Source organism: Pangasianodon hypophthalmus, chromosome 7 (assembly GCF_027358585.1).
Source record: "Pangasianodon hypophthalmus isolate fPanHyp1 chromosome 7, fPanHyp1.pri, whole genome shotgun sequence".
NCBI lineage: Eukaryota > Metazoa > Chordata > Actinopteri > Siluriformes > Pangasiidae > Pangasianodon > Pangasianodon hypophthalmus.
Window position 1 is genome coordinate 30,271,716 of NC_069716.1, and position 17,500 is coordinate 30,289,215.

The window sequence follows — 17,500 nt, forward strand, 5'->3', positions numbered from 1 at the left end:
TCAGATTAAATGTGTTTGGCTACACGGCTAATGAAGCTAACACGTAAAGCTTATAGCCACCATCGTACAAAGAGCATTTCTAAATCATTGTGTGTGTTTGTGTGTGTTTTATTTGAGTTTTTAGCTTGGAGATGTGACGCACTAACAAGAAAAAAAGGTCTCTGAATCAGAAAATTGTCCTTATATGGTCATGTGTGTGTGCAATTTCCTGTCCTCATCAGTGTGGGTTTTGAGAGCGTCTGGAGGAAATCGGTCTTATTGGTGGAGTGTTTGAGGCGTGAGAGAGATCATGATGGAGAATCCTCTTTAAATCCACTTCATTAAGTCTCAGTATTACAGAGAAATCTCTCTATAGCAGTGAGTGTGTGTGTGTGTGTGTGTGTGTGTCTGAGTGTTAACCTCAGACCTGATCAATAACGTGTGTGAGACTCCTGACCGACCTTCATACAGCTCATCGATCCACACCTCAGCACTCAGCCTTTAAATCTCTAATACGTGTGTTTACTCAGCTTAGCTCCGCCCCTGAGGTCATGTGACCCCACACAAGCATTATTATGACTTTGAGTTTTGGTATTTAATCTGTTTAACTGGTATTTAACCCTTATATAACCACTATGGTATATAAAGCTCAAGGTCATGCTTCAGGTTTTACTTCATAAACAAAGACACGATTAAATATATTTATATTCAGCTGAGTGTTATAACACACACACACACACACACATTTACACATTTATATTTATACACTTATACATTTAAATGTTTATACATATATCGATGTAGTGAATTTTTAGAATGTGTTAGAACCTCGGTGTTGGATCAGAACAGAGCAGGACGGTGGGTCAGAATTCAAGTTCCAGTTCACAGTGTGCTTTACTGACGTGACTGTTTAAAGCAAATTAATATAAAAGTTAAATAGACAAACAATAACAACAATAAAGGAAAAGAAAAACAATATAGAATAAAATAAACACTAAATATGAATATACATTAATTAGACTAACAGATGTATTACAGAAAGATACGCAATATTAAATTAATTTATATAAATGACAGCTGTATAAAATATTATAATAGATAGTGTTAGGATTGGATTAGATTAGATTAGATTGGATTAGATTAGATCAGTGTGTGTTGTATGATGGAGTGAATATGCGTGGCTGTGAGCCGCACACTTCCTTCATGTTCCGCTGAAACACAGCTCAGTTTGTGCTCAGAGCTCAGAGAGACGTTTGGGATGATGGCTGTGAGTTTACGCTGATGTTCCTGGACAGATCCGAGTGAAGAGCGTCTCTGATTTTACTTCCTGTAGCTCACAGTGCGTTCAGAGCCTCTGTTCTTCAGGTTTATAGCTTTTAGTGTGTCTTCCTTTTTCACCATCTCTCTCTCTGTATTTAGTCAGAATGTGTCTTTATTTCAGGTTGTCGTTCTTCAGATATTCAGCTGATTGGATTTGTGTGATTAGTGTCGAGTTTGGGATTTAATTCCATTTTCCCTCTGTTCAGTGTTCAGTTAGGGTGCATGTTAGGGTGCGTGTTTGGGTTTGTGTTTGGGTGTGTGTTTGGGTTTGTGTTTGGGTGCGTGTTAGGGTGCGTGTTTGGGTGCGTGTTTGTGTTTGGGTGTGTTTTTGGGTGTGTGTTTGGGTGTGTGTTTGGGTTTGTGTTTGGGTGCGTGTTTGGGTGCGTGTTTGTGTTTGGGTGCGTGTTTGGGTTTGTGTTTGGGTGTGTGTTAGGGTGTGTGTTTGGGTGTGTGTTTGGGTGCGTGTGTGTTTGTGTTTGGGTGCATGTTTGGGTGCGTGTTTGGGTGCGTGTTTGTGTTTGGGTGCGTGTTTGGGTGCGTGTTTGTGTTTGTGTTTGGGTGTGTGTTTGGGTGCGTGTTTGTGTTTGTGTTTGGGTGTGTGTTTGGGTGTGTGTTTGGGTGCGTGTTTGTGTTTGTGTTTGGGTGCGTGTTTGGGTGCGTGTTTGTGTTTGTGTTTGGGTGTGTGTTTGTGTTTGTGTTAGGGTGTGTGTTTGGGTGTGTGTTAGGGTTTGTGTTAGGGTGTGTGTTTGGGTGTGTGTTTGTGTTTGGGTGCGTGTTTGGGTTTGTGTTTGGGTGTGTGTTAGGGTGTGTGTTTGGGTGTGTGTTTGGGTGCGTGTGTGTTTGTGTTTGGGTGCGTGTTTGGGTGCGTGTTTGGGTGCGTGTTTGTGTTTGTGTTTGGGTGCGTGTTTGGGTGCGTGTTTGTGTTTGTGTTTGGGTGCGTGTTTGGGTGCGTGTTTGTGTTTGTGTTTGGGTGTGTGTTTGGGTGTGTGTTAGGGTTTGTGTTAGGGTGTGTGTTTGGGTGTGTGTTTGGGTTTGTGTTTGGGTGCGTGTTTGTGTTTGGGTGTGTGTTTGGGTTTGTGTTTGTGTTAGGGTGTGTGTGTTTGGGTTTGTGTTTGGGTGTGTGTTTGGGTGTGTGTTTGTGTTTGGGTGTGTGTTTGGGTTTGTATTTGGGTGTGTGTGTGGGTGTGTGTTTGGGTGCGTGTGTGTGTTTGTGTTTGGGTGTGTGTTTGGGTTTGTGTTTGGGTGTGTGTTTGGGTGCGTGTTTGGGTGTGTGTTTGGGTGCGTGTGTGTGTTTGGGTGTGTGTGTGTTTGTGTTTGGGTGCGTGTGTGTGTTTGTGTTTGGGTGTGTGTTTGGGTGCGTGTTTGGGTGTGTGTTTGGGTGTGTGTGTGGGTGTGTGTTTGGGTGCGTGTGTGTGTTTGTGTTTGGGTGTGTGTTTGGGTTTGTGTTAGGGTGTGTGTTTGGGTGCGTGTGTGTGTTTGGGTGTGTGTGTGTTTGTGTTTGGGTGTGTGGTTGGGTGTGTGTTTGGGTGTGTGTTTGGGTTTGTGTTTGTGTTTGGGTGCGTGTTTGGGTGCGTGTTTGGGTTTGTGTTTGGGTGTGTGTTTGGGTGCGTGTGTGTGTTTGTGTTTGGGTTAGTGTTTGGGTGTGTGTTTGGGTGCGTGTTTGGGTGTGTGTTTGGGTGCGTGTTTGTGTTTGGGTGTGTGTTTGGGTTTGTGTTTGTGTTTGGGTGTGTGTTTGGGTGTGTGTTTTGGTGTGTGTTTGGGTGTGTGTTTGGGTGTGTGTGTGTGTTTGTGTTTGGGTGTGTGTTTGGGTGTGTGTGTGTGTGTTTGTGTTTGGGTGCGTGTTTGGGTGCGTGTTTGGGTTTGTGTTTGTGTGTGTTTGTGTTTGGGTGTGTGTTTGTGTTTGGGTGTGTGTTTGGGTTTGTGTTTGTGTTTGGGTGCGTGTTTGGGTTTGTGTTTGTGTTTGGGTGTGTGTTTGGGTTTGTGTTTGTGTTTGGGTGCGTGTTTGGGTGCGTGTGTGTGTTTGGGTGTGTGTTTGGGTGTGTGTTTGGGTTTGTGTTTGGGTGTGTGTTTGGGTGCGTGTGTGTGTTTGTGTTTGGGTGTGTGTTTGGGTGTGTGTTTGGGTTTGTGTTTGGGTGTGTGTTTGGGTGTGTGTTTGGGTGCGTGTTTGTGTTTGTGTTTGGGTGTGTGTTTGGGTGTGTGTTTGGGTTTGTGTTTGGGTGTGTGTTTGGGTGCGTGTGTGTGTTTGTGTTTGGGTGCGTGTTTGGGTTTGTGTGTGTGTTTGTGTTTGGGTGCGTGTTTGTGTTTGTGTTTGGGTTTGTGTTTGGGTGTGTGGTTGGGTGTGTGTTTGTGTTTGGGTTTGTGTTTGGGTGTGTGTTTGTGTTTGTGTTTGGGTGTGTGTTTGGGTGCGTGTGTGTGTTTGTGTTTGGGTGTGTGTTTGTGTTTGGGTTTGTGTTTGGGTGTGTGTTTGGGTGTGTGTTTGGGTTTGTGTTTGGGTGCGTGTGTGTGTTTGTGTTTGGGTGTGTGTTTGGGTGCGTGTTTGGTTGTGTGTTTGTGTTTGGGTTTGTGTTTGGGTGTGTGTTTGTGTTTGTGTTTGGGTGTGTGTTTGGGTGCGTGTGTGTGTGTTTGTGTTTGGGTGTGTGTTTGTGTTTGGGTGTGTGTTTGTGTTTGGGTGTGTGTTTGGGTGTGTGTTTGGGTTTGTGTTTGGGTGCGTGTGTGTGTGTTTGTGTTTGGGTGTGTGTTTGGGTGCGTGTTTGGGTGTGTGTTTGGGTGTGTGTGTGTTTGTGTTTGGGTGCGTGTGTGTGTTTGTGTTTGGGTGTGTGTTTGTGTTTGGGTGTGTGTTTGGGTGTGTGTTTGGGTTTGTGTTTGGGTGCGTGTGTGTGTGTTTGTGTTTGGGTGTGTGTTTGGGTGCGTGTTTGGGTTTGTGTTTGGGTGCGTGTGTGTGTTTGTGTTTGGGTGTGTGTTTGGGTGCGTGTTTGGGTGTGTGTTTGGGTTTGTGTTTGGGTGTGTGTTTGGGTGCGTGTGTGTGTTTGTGTTTGGGTGTGTGTTTGGGTGCGTGTTTGGGTTTGTGTTTGGGTGCGTGTTTGTGTTTGTGTTTGGGTGTGTGTTTGGGTGTGTGTTTGGGTGCGTGTGTGTGTTTGTGTTTGGGTGTGTGTTTGGGTGTGTGTTTGGGTGCGTGTTTGGGTTTGTGTTTGGGTTTGTGTTAGGGTGTGTGTTTGGGTGCGTGTGTGTGTTTGTGTTTGGGTGCGTGTTTGTGTGTGTGTTTGGGTGCGTGTTTGGGTTTGTGTTTGGGTGCGTGTTTGGGTGTGTGTGTTTGGGTTTGTGTTTGGGTGCGTGTTTGGGTTTGTGTTTGGGTGTGTGTTTGGGTGCGTGTGTGTGTTTGTGTTTGGGTGCGTGTTTGGGTTTGTGTTTGTGTTTGGGTGTGTGTTTGGGTGTGTGTTTGGGTGCGTGTGTGTGTTTGTGTTTGGGTGTGTGTTTGGGTGTGTGTTTGGGTGTGTGTTTGGGTTTGTGTTTGTGTTAGGGTGTGTGTTTGGGTGTGTGTTAGGGTTTGCATTTGGGTGTGAGGGTGTGTGTTTGGGTTTGTGTTTGTGTTTGGGTGTGTGTTTGGGTGTGTGTTTGGGTGCGTGTTTGGGTGTGTGTTTGGGTTTGTGTTTGGGTGTGTGGTTGGGTGTGTGTTTGGGTTTGTGTTTGGGTGTGTGGTTGGGTGTGTGTTTGGGTGTGTGTTTGGGTTTGTGTTTGTGTTTGGGTGTGTGTTTGGGTGCGTGTTTGGGTGTGTGTTTGTGTTTGGGTGTGTGTTTGGGTGTGTGTTTGTGTTTGTGTTTGTGGTTGGGTGTGTGTTTGTGTTTGTGGTTGGGTGTGTGTTTGTGTTTGTGGTTGGGTGTGTGTTTGTGGTTGGGTGTGTGTTTGGGTGTGTGTTTGGGTATCAGTGCATACAATTCAATTCAATTTAATTCTGTCTGATTGTTTGTGTTTATGACTAAACAGTTTCAAAAATGCATCACTGCACAAAGCTCATCATTAAGCAGTAAAGCAAGCATCACATTAAACTCTCTCTCTCCCAGTTAAGATGGTCATAACTTTGATGTATATTTGGGAAACTCAGTCCAGAACATTCATCTGGCGTGTTTCATATCATTTTACACACATTTCTGTACAATGTGCCGAATATACAACTATTCGATTTTAATTTCATATCTAATAACTTGGAAAAGTTTACAATCATAATCAATTAAATTTGTAGTTGCAAAAGTAAGACTGTAGTACTGATCCACTGAACTTCTTCTACTGTTACCTCAAATCAACACCTCAGTCAGCTGGGTGACGTCCATAACTCCTAATCTAAAGAGTAAATGTTTTGTACAAGAATTTAATTATGTGCCTGTTAAAGAGCTAATATGTGCGTGTGTGCGTGTGTGTGTCAGGATGCATGTGATCCAGGTGGACTCAGTGCAGCGTTGGATGGAGGATCTGCGTCACATGACTGAGGTGGAGTGTATGTGTGTGCTGCAGTCCAAGCCACTGGGTGTGGACGAGGACTCTGCAGGTGAGCTCATCATCCCCGGGGTGGGCATGGCCGGTGATCATGTGACACGAGATAACCTGCAGACTCTCCTGAAGAGGGCACTTGTTGTGAGCACTGAGCTGGGCAAGATGTTCCAGCGTCTAGAGAAAGGACGATGGCAGCGTGTACACGGAACCGCTGTCAGAGCCAACTGCCACGTCCGCTCACTGGTGCACGAGTGCAGTGCTCACAGAACCAACAACACCCACATGCAGAAGGTCAGGAATCTAGAACATCATCATTAACGCACACATGCAGAAGATCAGGAATCTAGAACATCATCACCAACAACATTACACACAGATACACACATGCAGAAGATCAGGAATCTAGAACATCATCATTAACACACACATGCAGAAGGTCAGGAATCTAGAACATCATCATTAACACACACATGCAGAAGGTCAGGAAGGAGGAAGTGGTAGAGCTGGATGTGTGTAAATATTCTCTAAATGTTCTCTGTGTCTTGTGTCTCTGCTGCAGTATGAGGCCACTCTGCTGGAGAAGTGTATGGAGCTCACCGTCATCACTGAGAGGTGAGGAACCTGTAACAACTGCATCACTCTGACATCACACACAGTACACACTCAGGGTTACAGTATGAAATAAAATATACAGAATAATTGGTTCTTCAGAGAACTGACAATAACGCAGTGTGAGAACAGAGTGTATGTTTGTGTTCTTCAGGTGTCTCCACACAGACGATGAATATTTCCTCAAGTCCATGAAGGAAGCCATTCATGAGATCCTCACGGATGTCAGTGATTCATTCAGCCAAATGATTGACATGGCCTTAGCCAATGAAATACAAGTAAGATCACAACACAGCGCTCAGTGAGTGTGTAATTCTGTTATTCTGCTGTTATTCTGCAGCTTCACTTCAGCTTTCTGCCTCTATCATTTTCACTTTTCACTTTTTTCTTTTCTTTGTTAGTTCTTTCTTTCTTTCTTTCTTTCTTTTTAATTTTTCTGAAAGGAAAACTGAAAGCTAATATTGCTGAAACACAAAGCTGTGTGTCATCAGCATAGCGGTGGAAACCAACACCATGTTTAGGAATAATTGTATCCAGAGGTAATATCTGAAGCCTGTGAAGACTGCATTTGTTGTTAAAAAGGATAAACCAACACAAAGACCAGAGAGCTGTCTATTAGGCATAGCCAATACAACAATATCCTGAAAAAGAAAGAAACCACTGGTGTACTAACAACGAGACATGGAACAGATCGGCCAAGGAAACAACAGCAGCTGTTGCCAGAAACATTGTGAGAGCTGTGAAGAAAAACCCCAAAACAGCAGTCAGTGACATCACCAACAACCTCCACAGGGCAGGGTGAAGGTACCACAATCCACCGTTCAAAGAAGACTTCAAGAGCAGAAATATAGAGGCCACACGACAAGATGCAAACTTCTCATCAGCAGTAAGAGTCAGAAGGCCAGACTGGAATTTGCAAAGAAATGCAGAGATTAGCCACAAAAGTTCTGGAACCAAGATGAACCTCTACCAAAGTGACGGAAAGGCCAAAGTGTGGAGAAAGAAAACATACGAGCTCATGGGTGAAGCATGGTGGAGGTAGTGTCATGGCTTGGGCTTGCATGGCTGCTTCTGGAACAGACTCACTAATCTTTGTTGATGATGGAACTCATGATGGTAGTAGCAGAATGAATTCAGAAACCTACAGAAACATTCTGTCTGCCAATTTACAGAGAGCTTCATCATGCAGCAAGACAACGACCCAAAACACACAGCAACTCAACAAAGCACTTCATCAGGGGAAAGTGGAAGGTTTTAGACTGGCCGAGTCCATCAGCAGACCTTAACCCAACTGAGCAGCATTTCACCTCCTGAAGAGGAGACTGAAAAACACACACACACACACTCACCCGGAAACAAGCAAGGGATATGCAACCAAATATTATGTGTTATTTACTTTATGTGTGTGTGTAGGTCCTGATCAGGCAGGTTGAGGAGTCAGATGACGTGTTCCTCATGGAGAACGCGATCAGTAACCTGCTGTCACTCACCCAGGATGGACCGCAGCTCTGCAGCATCATCGCCAAAGTAAGACCAACACACGCAGCATTCACACTGCACTTTATATCCACATAATTCTCTAAATATAAACCTACTGCGAGTGTGTGTGTGTACAGGAAGGTGCAGTCGTAGCTCTGTTGAAGATCTGTAGGCAGGATTGTTTCAGCTCTTTATACGCTCCTGCACTCAGGACTGTCGCCTCCATCTGCTGCGTGGAGGAGGGAATCAACCAACTGGAGAAAGTACAATAACACACACACACACACACACACACACACACACACCTTGTTAACTCATTGTAAAATATACAATAATAACATTGTAATTCTCCAGATCTGGCAACTATGCACTCTAACTGACTGAACATCATTCATTATTTTCTGATCTTAATAATTAGAGAAGCTGAGCTGATAAAGTTTCAGGCTGAATAAGTCAGAGGGAAAGTGTTGTAAGCGCTGTAAGTCTCAGGTTTGGTTGAAAGTGTTTTTTTTTCAGTAGTGTGTTGAGTCAAGAGCTGGCAGCCATCAGAAACCTCTAAAAATATATATAAAAAGAAAATCAGAAATGTTCCCCATGGGAGGATGTGACAGTAAAGCTGAGAGCAGCAAGCCTGAAAAACGCACCTGTTGAAAATGAGAAGCTCACAACAGTGGCTGGGTTATAGATTTTATATAAAATTACACTTTTATATCAGAAATATTTAACTGTGAATGACTTGTCGATATGAATTTTTGACTCCTTATTGACATATTTCCTTTTTTTTTATACCACATCAGAGGTTTATTTAATATTTTATTTTGTATTTTTACTGTATTATTATTCAAAAAATAAATGTAAAGTCTAGTGTATATACTCTTACATACATTAATACAAATAATAATGATGAATAATTATTAAAATATTTCAGGTGAAAATCCAAAAAAAAAAAAAAATGTATTTCAAAAAAATATAAAAAATCTATTTTAATTAGTTAATAATTAAAATCACACAAACAGCTTCATCTTTTGAGGAATGATAATAATAATAATAATAATAATAATAAAAATCATCCTCAGGTCTTCATTGTCTTCTCAGGACTAGATGTATGTGTTATTGCTTTTATTTTTAGTGTCTAATAAATCAATCACAAATAAATCATATTTCACTGACTTTTAATAAAGTAGTAAGTTAAATATATGATAATTATAAGTGTAAATTATCATCACATTATTAACACTTATCACATTATTAAGGGTTGATTTTAAGTGAAACAGATGTGTGTGTAATGTGTGTGTAATTTTTGATCAGCTGATGAGGATGTGTGTGAATCTGTGTGTTAGTGTTGTGTACAGCTGCGCGTCTCTAATTTACACAAGTTTCATTTATAAAACTTGTATAACAACGCCCCCGTGTGGCCAGAAGTAAAAACACAGTGAATAAGATGATCTAGAATACAGTCATGGGAAAAAGAAAGTACAGCCTCCTTCATTTCTGTTTTAGGGCATAAATTACAATTGTGTAATCCTCACCAACTTCTATAAACAAACAAATAACCTCAGGTGACAACAACAACAACAACAACAAAACCCACGACAGATTTCAACATGTAGTCGCTTGTAAACCTACATTCAGAAACCAGGTGAACTATTACGCTCACCAGTGAACCACTGAGGAACGCTTTTTTGAGTGTGTGTGTGTGTGTGTGTGTGTAGGTGGATGGTGTACTGTGTCTGGCTGATATTCTGACTGATGAAGGTTGTACAGAAGCAGCTCGAGCTGAAGCGGCTGCCGTCGTGGCTCAGATCACGTCTCCTCACCACTCCAACACACACCACCTGTCCAGCTTCATTGAGAGCATGCAGGACATCGTCTCCGCCCTCATCAGTCAGGATGAGCACGCTTTTTACTATTCATCACCTCAACACTATTCAACACCTCATCACCTCAACACTGTCATTACTCTTCACCTCAACACTGTCATTACTCTTCACCTCAACACTGTTATTACTCATCACCTCAACACTGTTATTACTCATTACCTCAACACTGTCATTACTCTTCACCTCAACACTGTTATTACTCTTCACCTCAACACTGTTATTACTCTTCACCTCAACACTGTTATTACTCATCACCTCAACACTGTCATTACTCTTCACCTCAACACTGTTATTACTCATCACCTCAACACTGTTATTACTAATCACCTCAACACTATTCAACACCTCATCACCTCAACACTGTTATTACTCTTCACCTCAACACTGTTATTACTCTTCACCTCAACACTGTTATTACTCATCACCTCAACACTGTCATTACTCTTCACCTCAACACTATTCAACACCTCATCACCTCAACACTGTTATTACTCATTACCTCAACACTATTCAACACCTCATCACCTCAACACTGTTATTACTCATCACCTCAACACTGTTATTACTCTTCACCTCAACACTGTTATTACTCATCACCTCAACACTGTCATTACTCTTCACCTCAACACTATTCAACACCTCATCACCTCAACACTGTTATTACTCTTCACCTCAACACTATTCAACACCTCATCACCTCAACACTGTTATTACTCGTCACCTCAACACTGTTATTACTCTTCACCTCAACACTGTTATTACTCATCACCTCAACACTGTTATTACTCTTCACCTCAATACTGTTATTACTAATCACCTCAACACTGTTATTACTCATCACCTCAACACTGTTATTACTCTTCACCTCAACACTGTTATTACTAATCACCTCAACACTGTTATTACTCATCACCTCAACACTGTTATTACTCTTCACCTCAACACTATTCAACACCTCATCACCTCAACACTGTTATTACTCTTCACCTCAACACTGTTATTACTCGTCACCTCAACACTGTTATTACTCATCACCTCAACACTGTTATTACTCTTCACCTCAATACTGTTATTACTAATCACCTCAACACTGTTATTACTCATCACCTCAACACTGTTATTACTCATCACCTCAACACTGTTATTACTCATCACCTCAACACTGTTATTACTCGTCACCTCAACACTGTTATTACTCATCACCTCAACACTGTTATTACTCATCACCTCAACACTGTTATTACTAATCACCTCAACACTGTTATTACTCATCACCTCAACACTGTAATTACTCGTCACCTCAACACTGTCATTACTCGTCACCTCAACACTGTCATTACTCATCACCTCGACACTGTTATTACTAATCACCTCAACACTGTTATTACTCATCACCTCAACACTGTAATTACTCGTCACCTCAACACTGTCATTACTCGTCACCTCAACACTGTCATTACTCGTCACCTCAACACTGTTATTACTCATCACCTCGACACTGTTATTACTAATCACCTCAACACTGTTATTACTCATCACCTCAACACTGTAATTACTCGTCACCTCAACACTGTCATTACTCGTCACCTCAACACTGTCATTACTCGTCACCTCAACACTGTTATTACTCGTCACCTCAACACTGTTATTACTCTTCACCTCAACACTGTTATTACTAATCACCTCAACACTGTTATTACTCATCACTTCAACACTGTTATTACTCATCACCTCAACACTGTTATTACTCGTCACCTCAACACTGTTATTACTAATCACCTCAACACTGTTATTACTCATCACCTCAACACTGTCATTACTCGTCACCTCAACACTGTTATTGCTCGTCACCTCGACACTGTTATTATTCTTCACCTCGATACTGTTATTACTCGTCACCTCAACACTGTTATTACTAATCACCTCAACACTGTTATTACTCATCACCTCAACACTGTTATTACTCATCACCTCAACACTGTTATTACTAATCACCTCAACACTGTTATTACTCTTCACCTCAACACTGTTATTACTCATCACCTCAACACTGTTATTACTCATCACCTCAACACTGTTATTACTAATCACCTCAACACTGTCATTACTAATCACCTCAACACTGTCATTACTCATCACCTCAACACTGTTATTACTCATCACCTCAACACTGTTATTACTAATCACCTCAACACTGTTATTACTCATCACCTCAACACTGTCATTACTCGTCACCTCAACACTGTCATTACTCGTCACCTCAACACTGTCATTACTCATCACCTCAACACTGTCATTACTCGTCACCTCAACACTGTTATTACTCGTCACCTCAACACTGTTATTACTCGTCACCTCGAAACTGTTATTATTCTTCACCTCGATACTGTTATTACTCGTCACCTCGACACTGTTATTACTCGTCACCTCGACACTGTCATTACTCTTCACCTCAACACTGTCATTACTCGTCACCTCAACACTGTCATTACTCTTCACCTCAACACTGTTATTACTCGTCACCTCGACACTGTTATTATTCTTCACCTCGATACTGTTATTACTCGTCACCTCGACACTGTTATTACTAATCACCTCAACACTGTTATTACTCATCACCTCAACACTGTTATTACTCGTCACCTCGACACTGTTATTACTAATCACCTCGACACTGTTATTACTAATCACCTCAACACTGTTATTACTCATCACCTCAACACTGTTATTACTCATCACCTCAACACTGTTATTACTCGTCACCTCGACACTGTTATTACTCTTCACCTCAACACTGTCATTACTCTTCACCTCGACACTGTCATTACTCATCACCTCAACACTGTCATTACTCGTCACCTCGACACTGTTATTACTCTTCACCTCAACACTGTCATTACTCTTCACCTCGACACTGTCATTACTCGTCACCTCGACACTGTTATTACTCGTCACCTCAACACTGTTATTACTCGTCACCTCGACACTGTTATTACTCGTCACCTCGACACTGTTATTACTGATCACCTCAACACTGTAATTACTCGTCACCTCAACACTGTTATTACTCTTCACCTCAACACTGTCATTACTCGTCACCTCGACACTGTTATTACTCGTCACCTCAACACTGTTATTACTCGTCACCTCGACACTGTTATTACTCGTCACCTCAACACTGTTATTACTCATCACCTCAACACTATTATTACTCATCACCTCAACACTGTTATTACTCATCACCTCAACACTGTCATTACTCGTCACCTCAACACTGTTATTACTCGTCACCTCAACACTGTCATTACTCTTCACCTCAACACTGTCATTACTCGTCACCTCAACACTGTAATTACTCGTCACTTCAACACTGTTATTACTAATCACCTCAACACTGTTATTACTCTTCACCTCAACACTGTTATTACTCATCACCTCAACACTGTTATTACTCTTCACCTCAACACTGTCATTACTCGTCACCTCAACACTGTTATTACTCATCACCTCAACACTGTTATTACTCATCACCTCAACACTGTTATTACTCATCACCTCAATACTGTTATTACTCATTATATTATCATTATTATTCATTATATCATTATTGTTATTTCAATTCAATTCTACTGTATTTGAAACATTATGTGTGTGTGTGTGCGCGCATGTGTGTGTGTGTGTGTGTGTGTGCAGAGCTGTGTGAGACTGCGTCGTGTGGTGAGGTGTTCCTCTTAGCCTCGGCTGCTCTCGCGAACATCACTTTCTTTGACAGTTTGGCGTGTGAGATCCTGCTGCAGCTGAACGCAGTGCACATCCTCCTTCAGGCCTGCAGGGACCGCCAGCGAGTCGACACACCTTACTCTAAAGACCAGGTGAGGGATCACCTGAGCGTCCTCACACACACACACACACACACACATATATTTACACACACACACTCAACAACAAGGACACAGCAAATTATTATTATTTAATATTAGATTTTTAAAATACTTATATTTTATTAAAGATATGTGTAAAAATGTGTAAAAAATCCAGCATGAAGAATTTCATAAGCTGTAGTTTTATTGTAGCCGTTATTCAGCATGTTAATGTTTTTCACTTTGGCTTATTTTTGTGTTGTTTTGATCTCTGCAGGTCGTAACAATTTTGGCCAATTTGTCTGTTTTGGAGCAAACAGCATCAGAGGTCTTACATGAGAATGGTATGGAAAAATAAAGACATTCATAGTAAACTAAAACGTAAAGTTCTAATTAAATTTAAACTAAAACATAAACGTCTGCTTTAATGAGCAGTCTTTAAACAGTGATACAGTTTGTATTTGTTTCTGAAATAAAGTGCATTGGATTGGAGTAATAACTCCATCTGGGAGTGACAGAGCTACATTTCACTTTAAACAAACACAAAGGCAAAAAGACACTGAGACACCTTTTTCTAAAAAAATAGTCTATTATTAAGTTATATTTATTTATATAAAATTCATAAATAGTGTACTAATTCCCAAAACCTACATTTAAATGCGCTGATAAAAACTGATGGTCTTAGAAGAGAGAAAACACACGCATGTGATGTTTAAATGAGTGTAAACCTGCAGCGGGTCACATGACCTATATGATTCATTTACATTTACATTAATGGCATTTGGCAGATGCTCTTATCCAGAGCGACTTACAATAGTGCTTTGAAGTCTATCAAAAATACATTCTGATACTGGCTCACTAGGTCACAAACTAGGAATAACATCAGTCCAAAACTCTGTTGGGGAGGTGATAGACAAGCGCTCAGACAAAACATTGTTTTTTTTTTGTGTGTAAGTGCTAACTTAAGTATTTTATGAAGAGGTAAGACTTTAGACGTCGTTTGCAGACTGCCAGTGACTCAGCTGTTCGGACATCTAGGGGAAGTTCATTCCACCACCTTGATGCCAGAACAGAGAAGAGTCTCGATGCATGCCTTCCTTGTACCCTGAGAGATGGTGGGATCAGTTGAGCAGTGCTAGAGGAACAGAGGGAGCGTGGTGGCGCTCGAGGTGTGATAAGCGCTTTGAGATAAGTGGGTGCTGGTCTGTTTTTGGCTTTGTAGGCAAACATCAGCTACAGGAAGCCAGTGGAGGGAGCGCAGCAATGGGGTGGTGTGGGAAAATTTAGGAAGGTTGAAAACCAGTCGTGCAGCTGCATTCTGGTTCAGTTGCAGAGGACGAATGGAGCTCAGAGGCAGACCTGCCAGGAGTGAGTCGCAGTAGTCCAGTCTCAAAATGACAAGCGACTGAACAAGCACCTGTGTGGCCTGTGTGGAGAGAAATGGACGAATTCTTCTGATGTTATAAAGGAGAAATCCACATGAGCGTGTTAGATTAGCGATGTGAGAGGAGAAGGACAGTTGATTGTCCATGGTTACCCCAAGGTTGCGTGCAGTAACCGAAGGCGAGATCAGAGAATTGTCTAGGGAGATCACAAGATCCTGAGATGGGGATGAATCACCTGGGATGAACAACAGTTCAGTTTTGCTGGGATTAAGTTTCAGCTGATGAGCTGTCATCCATGATGAGATGTCTGCTAGACATGCTGATATCCGAGCAGAAACATGAGAGTCTGAGGGAGGGAAGGAGAGGATGAGTTGAGTGTCATCTGCATAGCAGTGGTATGAAAACCCATGTGAGGATATGACCGCACCAAGAGATTGAGTATAGGGGGAGAACAGGAGAGGACCGAGTACTGAGCCTTGTGGAACACCAGTGGAGAGTCTGTGGGGAGCAGATGTGGATCCTCTCCATGTCACCTGATATGACCGACCTTCCAGGTATGAAGCAAACCATTGCCATGCTGCACCACGAATTCCTAGACTCATGAGGTTGGACAAGAGAGTCTTGTGGTTCACTTTGTCAAACGCTGCTGAAAGGTCAAGGAGGATGAGGACTGAAGACAGTTTGGCTGATCTAGCGGCATGTAGCTTCTCAGTGACGGCCAAAAGGGCAGATTCTGTGGAGTGTGCCGGTTTGAAGCCAGACTGATTGGGATCTTAGAGATTGTTCTGTGAGAGATAGCAAGACAGCTGATTATAGACAGTTCGTTAAAGGGTTTTAGAAAGAAAAGAGAGAAGTGATACCGGTCGGTAGTTGCTGATGTCAAAGGGATCCAGAGTGGATTTCTTCAGGATGGGAATAACTCTTGCTCTCTTGAATGAGGTTGGTACATGACCAGATGTTATGGAGCCATTGATGATAGTGGTGATGAAGGGGAGGAGGTCTTGAGAGATGGTCTGGAGCATTGTGGAAGGGATTGGATCCAATGGGCAGGTGGTAGGATTGCAGGACAAGATGATTTGCAGGATCTCTTCTGTTGTTAGTTTAGAAAACTGGAGAATCCTCTGTGTGTAGTGAAGGAGTAGGAGTAGAAGTGAATGTCTGGCAAATTTTTACATCTTCTCATCATAAAAGGTGGCAAAGTCTTCAGCAGTCAGGGAGGATGGAGCGGTGGGTCAAGTAGTGAAGAAAAGATGTTGGGAAGCTTGCGAGGATCTAATGCAGAGGATTCCAGCTTTTCTTTGTAGAAGGCAATCTTAGCAGAAGTCACTTCAGATGAAAATTTGGACAGGAGAGCACGGTAGGAGACAAGATCTGTGTCGAGTTGCGATTTCTTCCACTTCATCTCTGCTGTTCTTAATTCTCTCCGATTACTGTGTAACACATTCGATAGCCAAGGATCAGGGCAGGAAATCTTCCTGGGTTTAGAAGATAGAGGGCAGAAGGAGGTCCATGGATGAGGAAAGTGAGGAGAGGAAAGTGTCAGTGGCTAGCTCTATTGGTAGGGAGGAAAAGGAGTCAGGGGCAGGAAGGGAAGCTAAGGAGGAAGGGGGACATAGAGTGGAGGTTTCTATGAGTGGGAGAGAAGTATTGATGGTTGTTTTAGGCAGGATCGGGAGGGTGATGGTGAAGGATACCAAGAGATGATCGGAGATGTGGAGAGGGGTAGCACTGATGTCTGTAGTAGGAAAGGGGCAGCTGAAGACCAGGTCCAGGGTGTTTCCTCCTTTATGTGTAGGAGGACAGCTGTTGAAAGTTAAGGAAAAGGAATGCAGAAGAGGGAGAAGGCAAGAGGACTGAAGCTTGTCGGAGGGGAGGTTGAAGTCTCCGAGGACAGTAAGAGGGGCGCTGTCAGTAGGGAAAAGACTGAGGAGCATGTCCATTTCTTCAAGGACGGCCCCTAGGGGACCAGGAGGTCGGTAGATGACAACAATGAGAAGGTTGATTGGAGAGATAGCTGTAACTACATGGAATTCAAAGGATGAGATGTTGAGATGAGACAGGGAGAGCGGTGTGAAGCACCATCTCCGAGACAACAGCAAACCTGTACCACCACCCCTGCCAGCTTCTCGTGGAGTGTGCGAGAAAGCATAAGCAGAGGATAAGGCAGCTGGTGTAGCTGAGTTCTGTGGATTCATACAGAATGTTTTGCTTTCCATATGTGCTGCTTGTTTTACCAATGAATGCGTGTGTGTGTGTGTGTATTGAAGGATTGGAGCGTCTGCTGGTGTTGCTAGGAGAGAAACCGTCTTCCTCCAGTCCATCAGAGGGCGCTGCGTGCGAGCGCGTTCAGCAGAAAGCTGCAGTAACTCTCGCACGGTTAAGCCGAGATCCCGACGTCGCTCAGGCTGCCATCGAGCTGCGAGGTACAGCGAGAAAAACCAAAACAAAAATATAAACAAAATTACAGACACATCACATCACACCCCTTACACACCGAAGGAGA

The 17,500-nt window shown here is 42.6% G+C and overlaps 1 protein-coding gene across 2 annotated transcripts in view; it reads left to right on the forward strand.

Moving 5' to 3' along the window:
* Positions 1-17,500, forward strand: part of LOC113524733 (INSC spindle orientation adaptor protein) — a 55,661-nt gene that overhangs the window by 35,919 nt on the left and 2,242 nt on the right. For both annotated transcript variants that reach the window (XM_034305837.2, XM_053235566.1), the window contains exons 3-11: positions 5,718-6,075; positions 6,344-6,396; positions 6,548-6,671; positions 7,807-7,920; positions 8,010-8,135; positions 9,585-9,756; positions 13,446-13,624; positions 13,890-13,956; positions 17,265-17,420. In XM_034305837.2, coding sequence (XP_034161728.1) covers positions 5,718-6,075; positions 6,344-6,396; positions 6,548-6,671; positions 7,807-7,920; positions 8,010-8,135; positions 9,585-9,756; positions 13,446-13,624; positions 13,890-13,956; positions 17,265-17,420 — 1,349 coding nt within the window. The remainder of the gene's footprint in view (positions 1-5,717; positions 6,076-6,343; positions 6,397-6,547; positions 6,672-7,806; positions 7,921-8,009; positions 8,136-9,584; positions 9,757-13,445; positions 13,625-13,889; positions 13,957-17,264; positions 17,421-17,500) is intronic.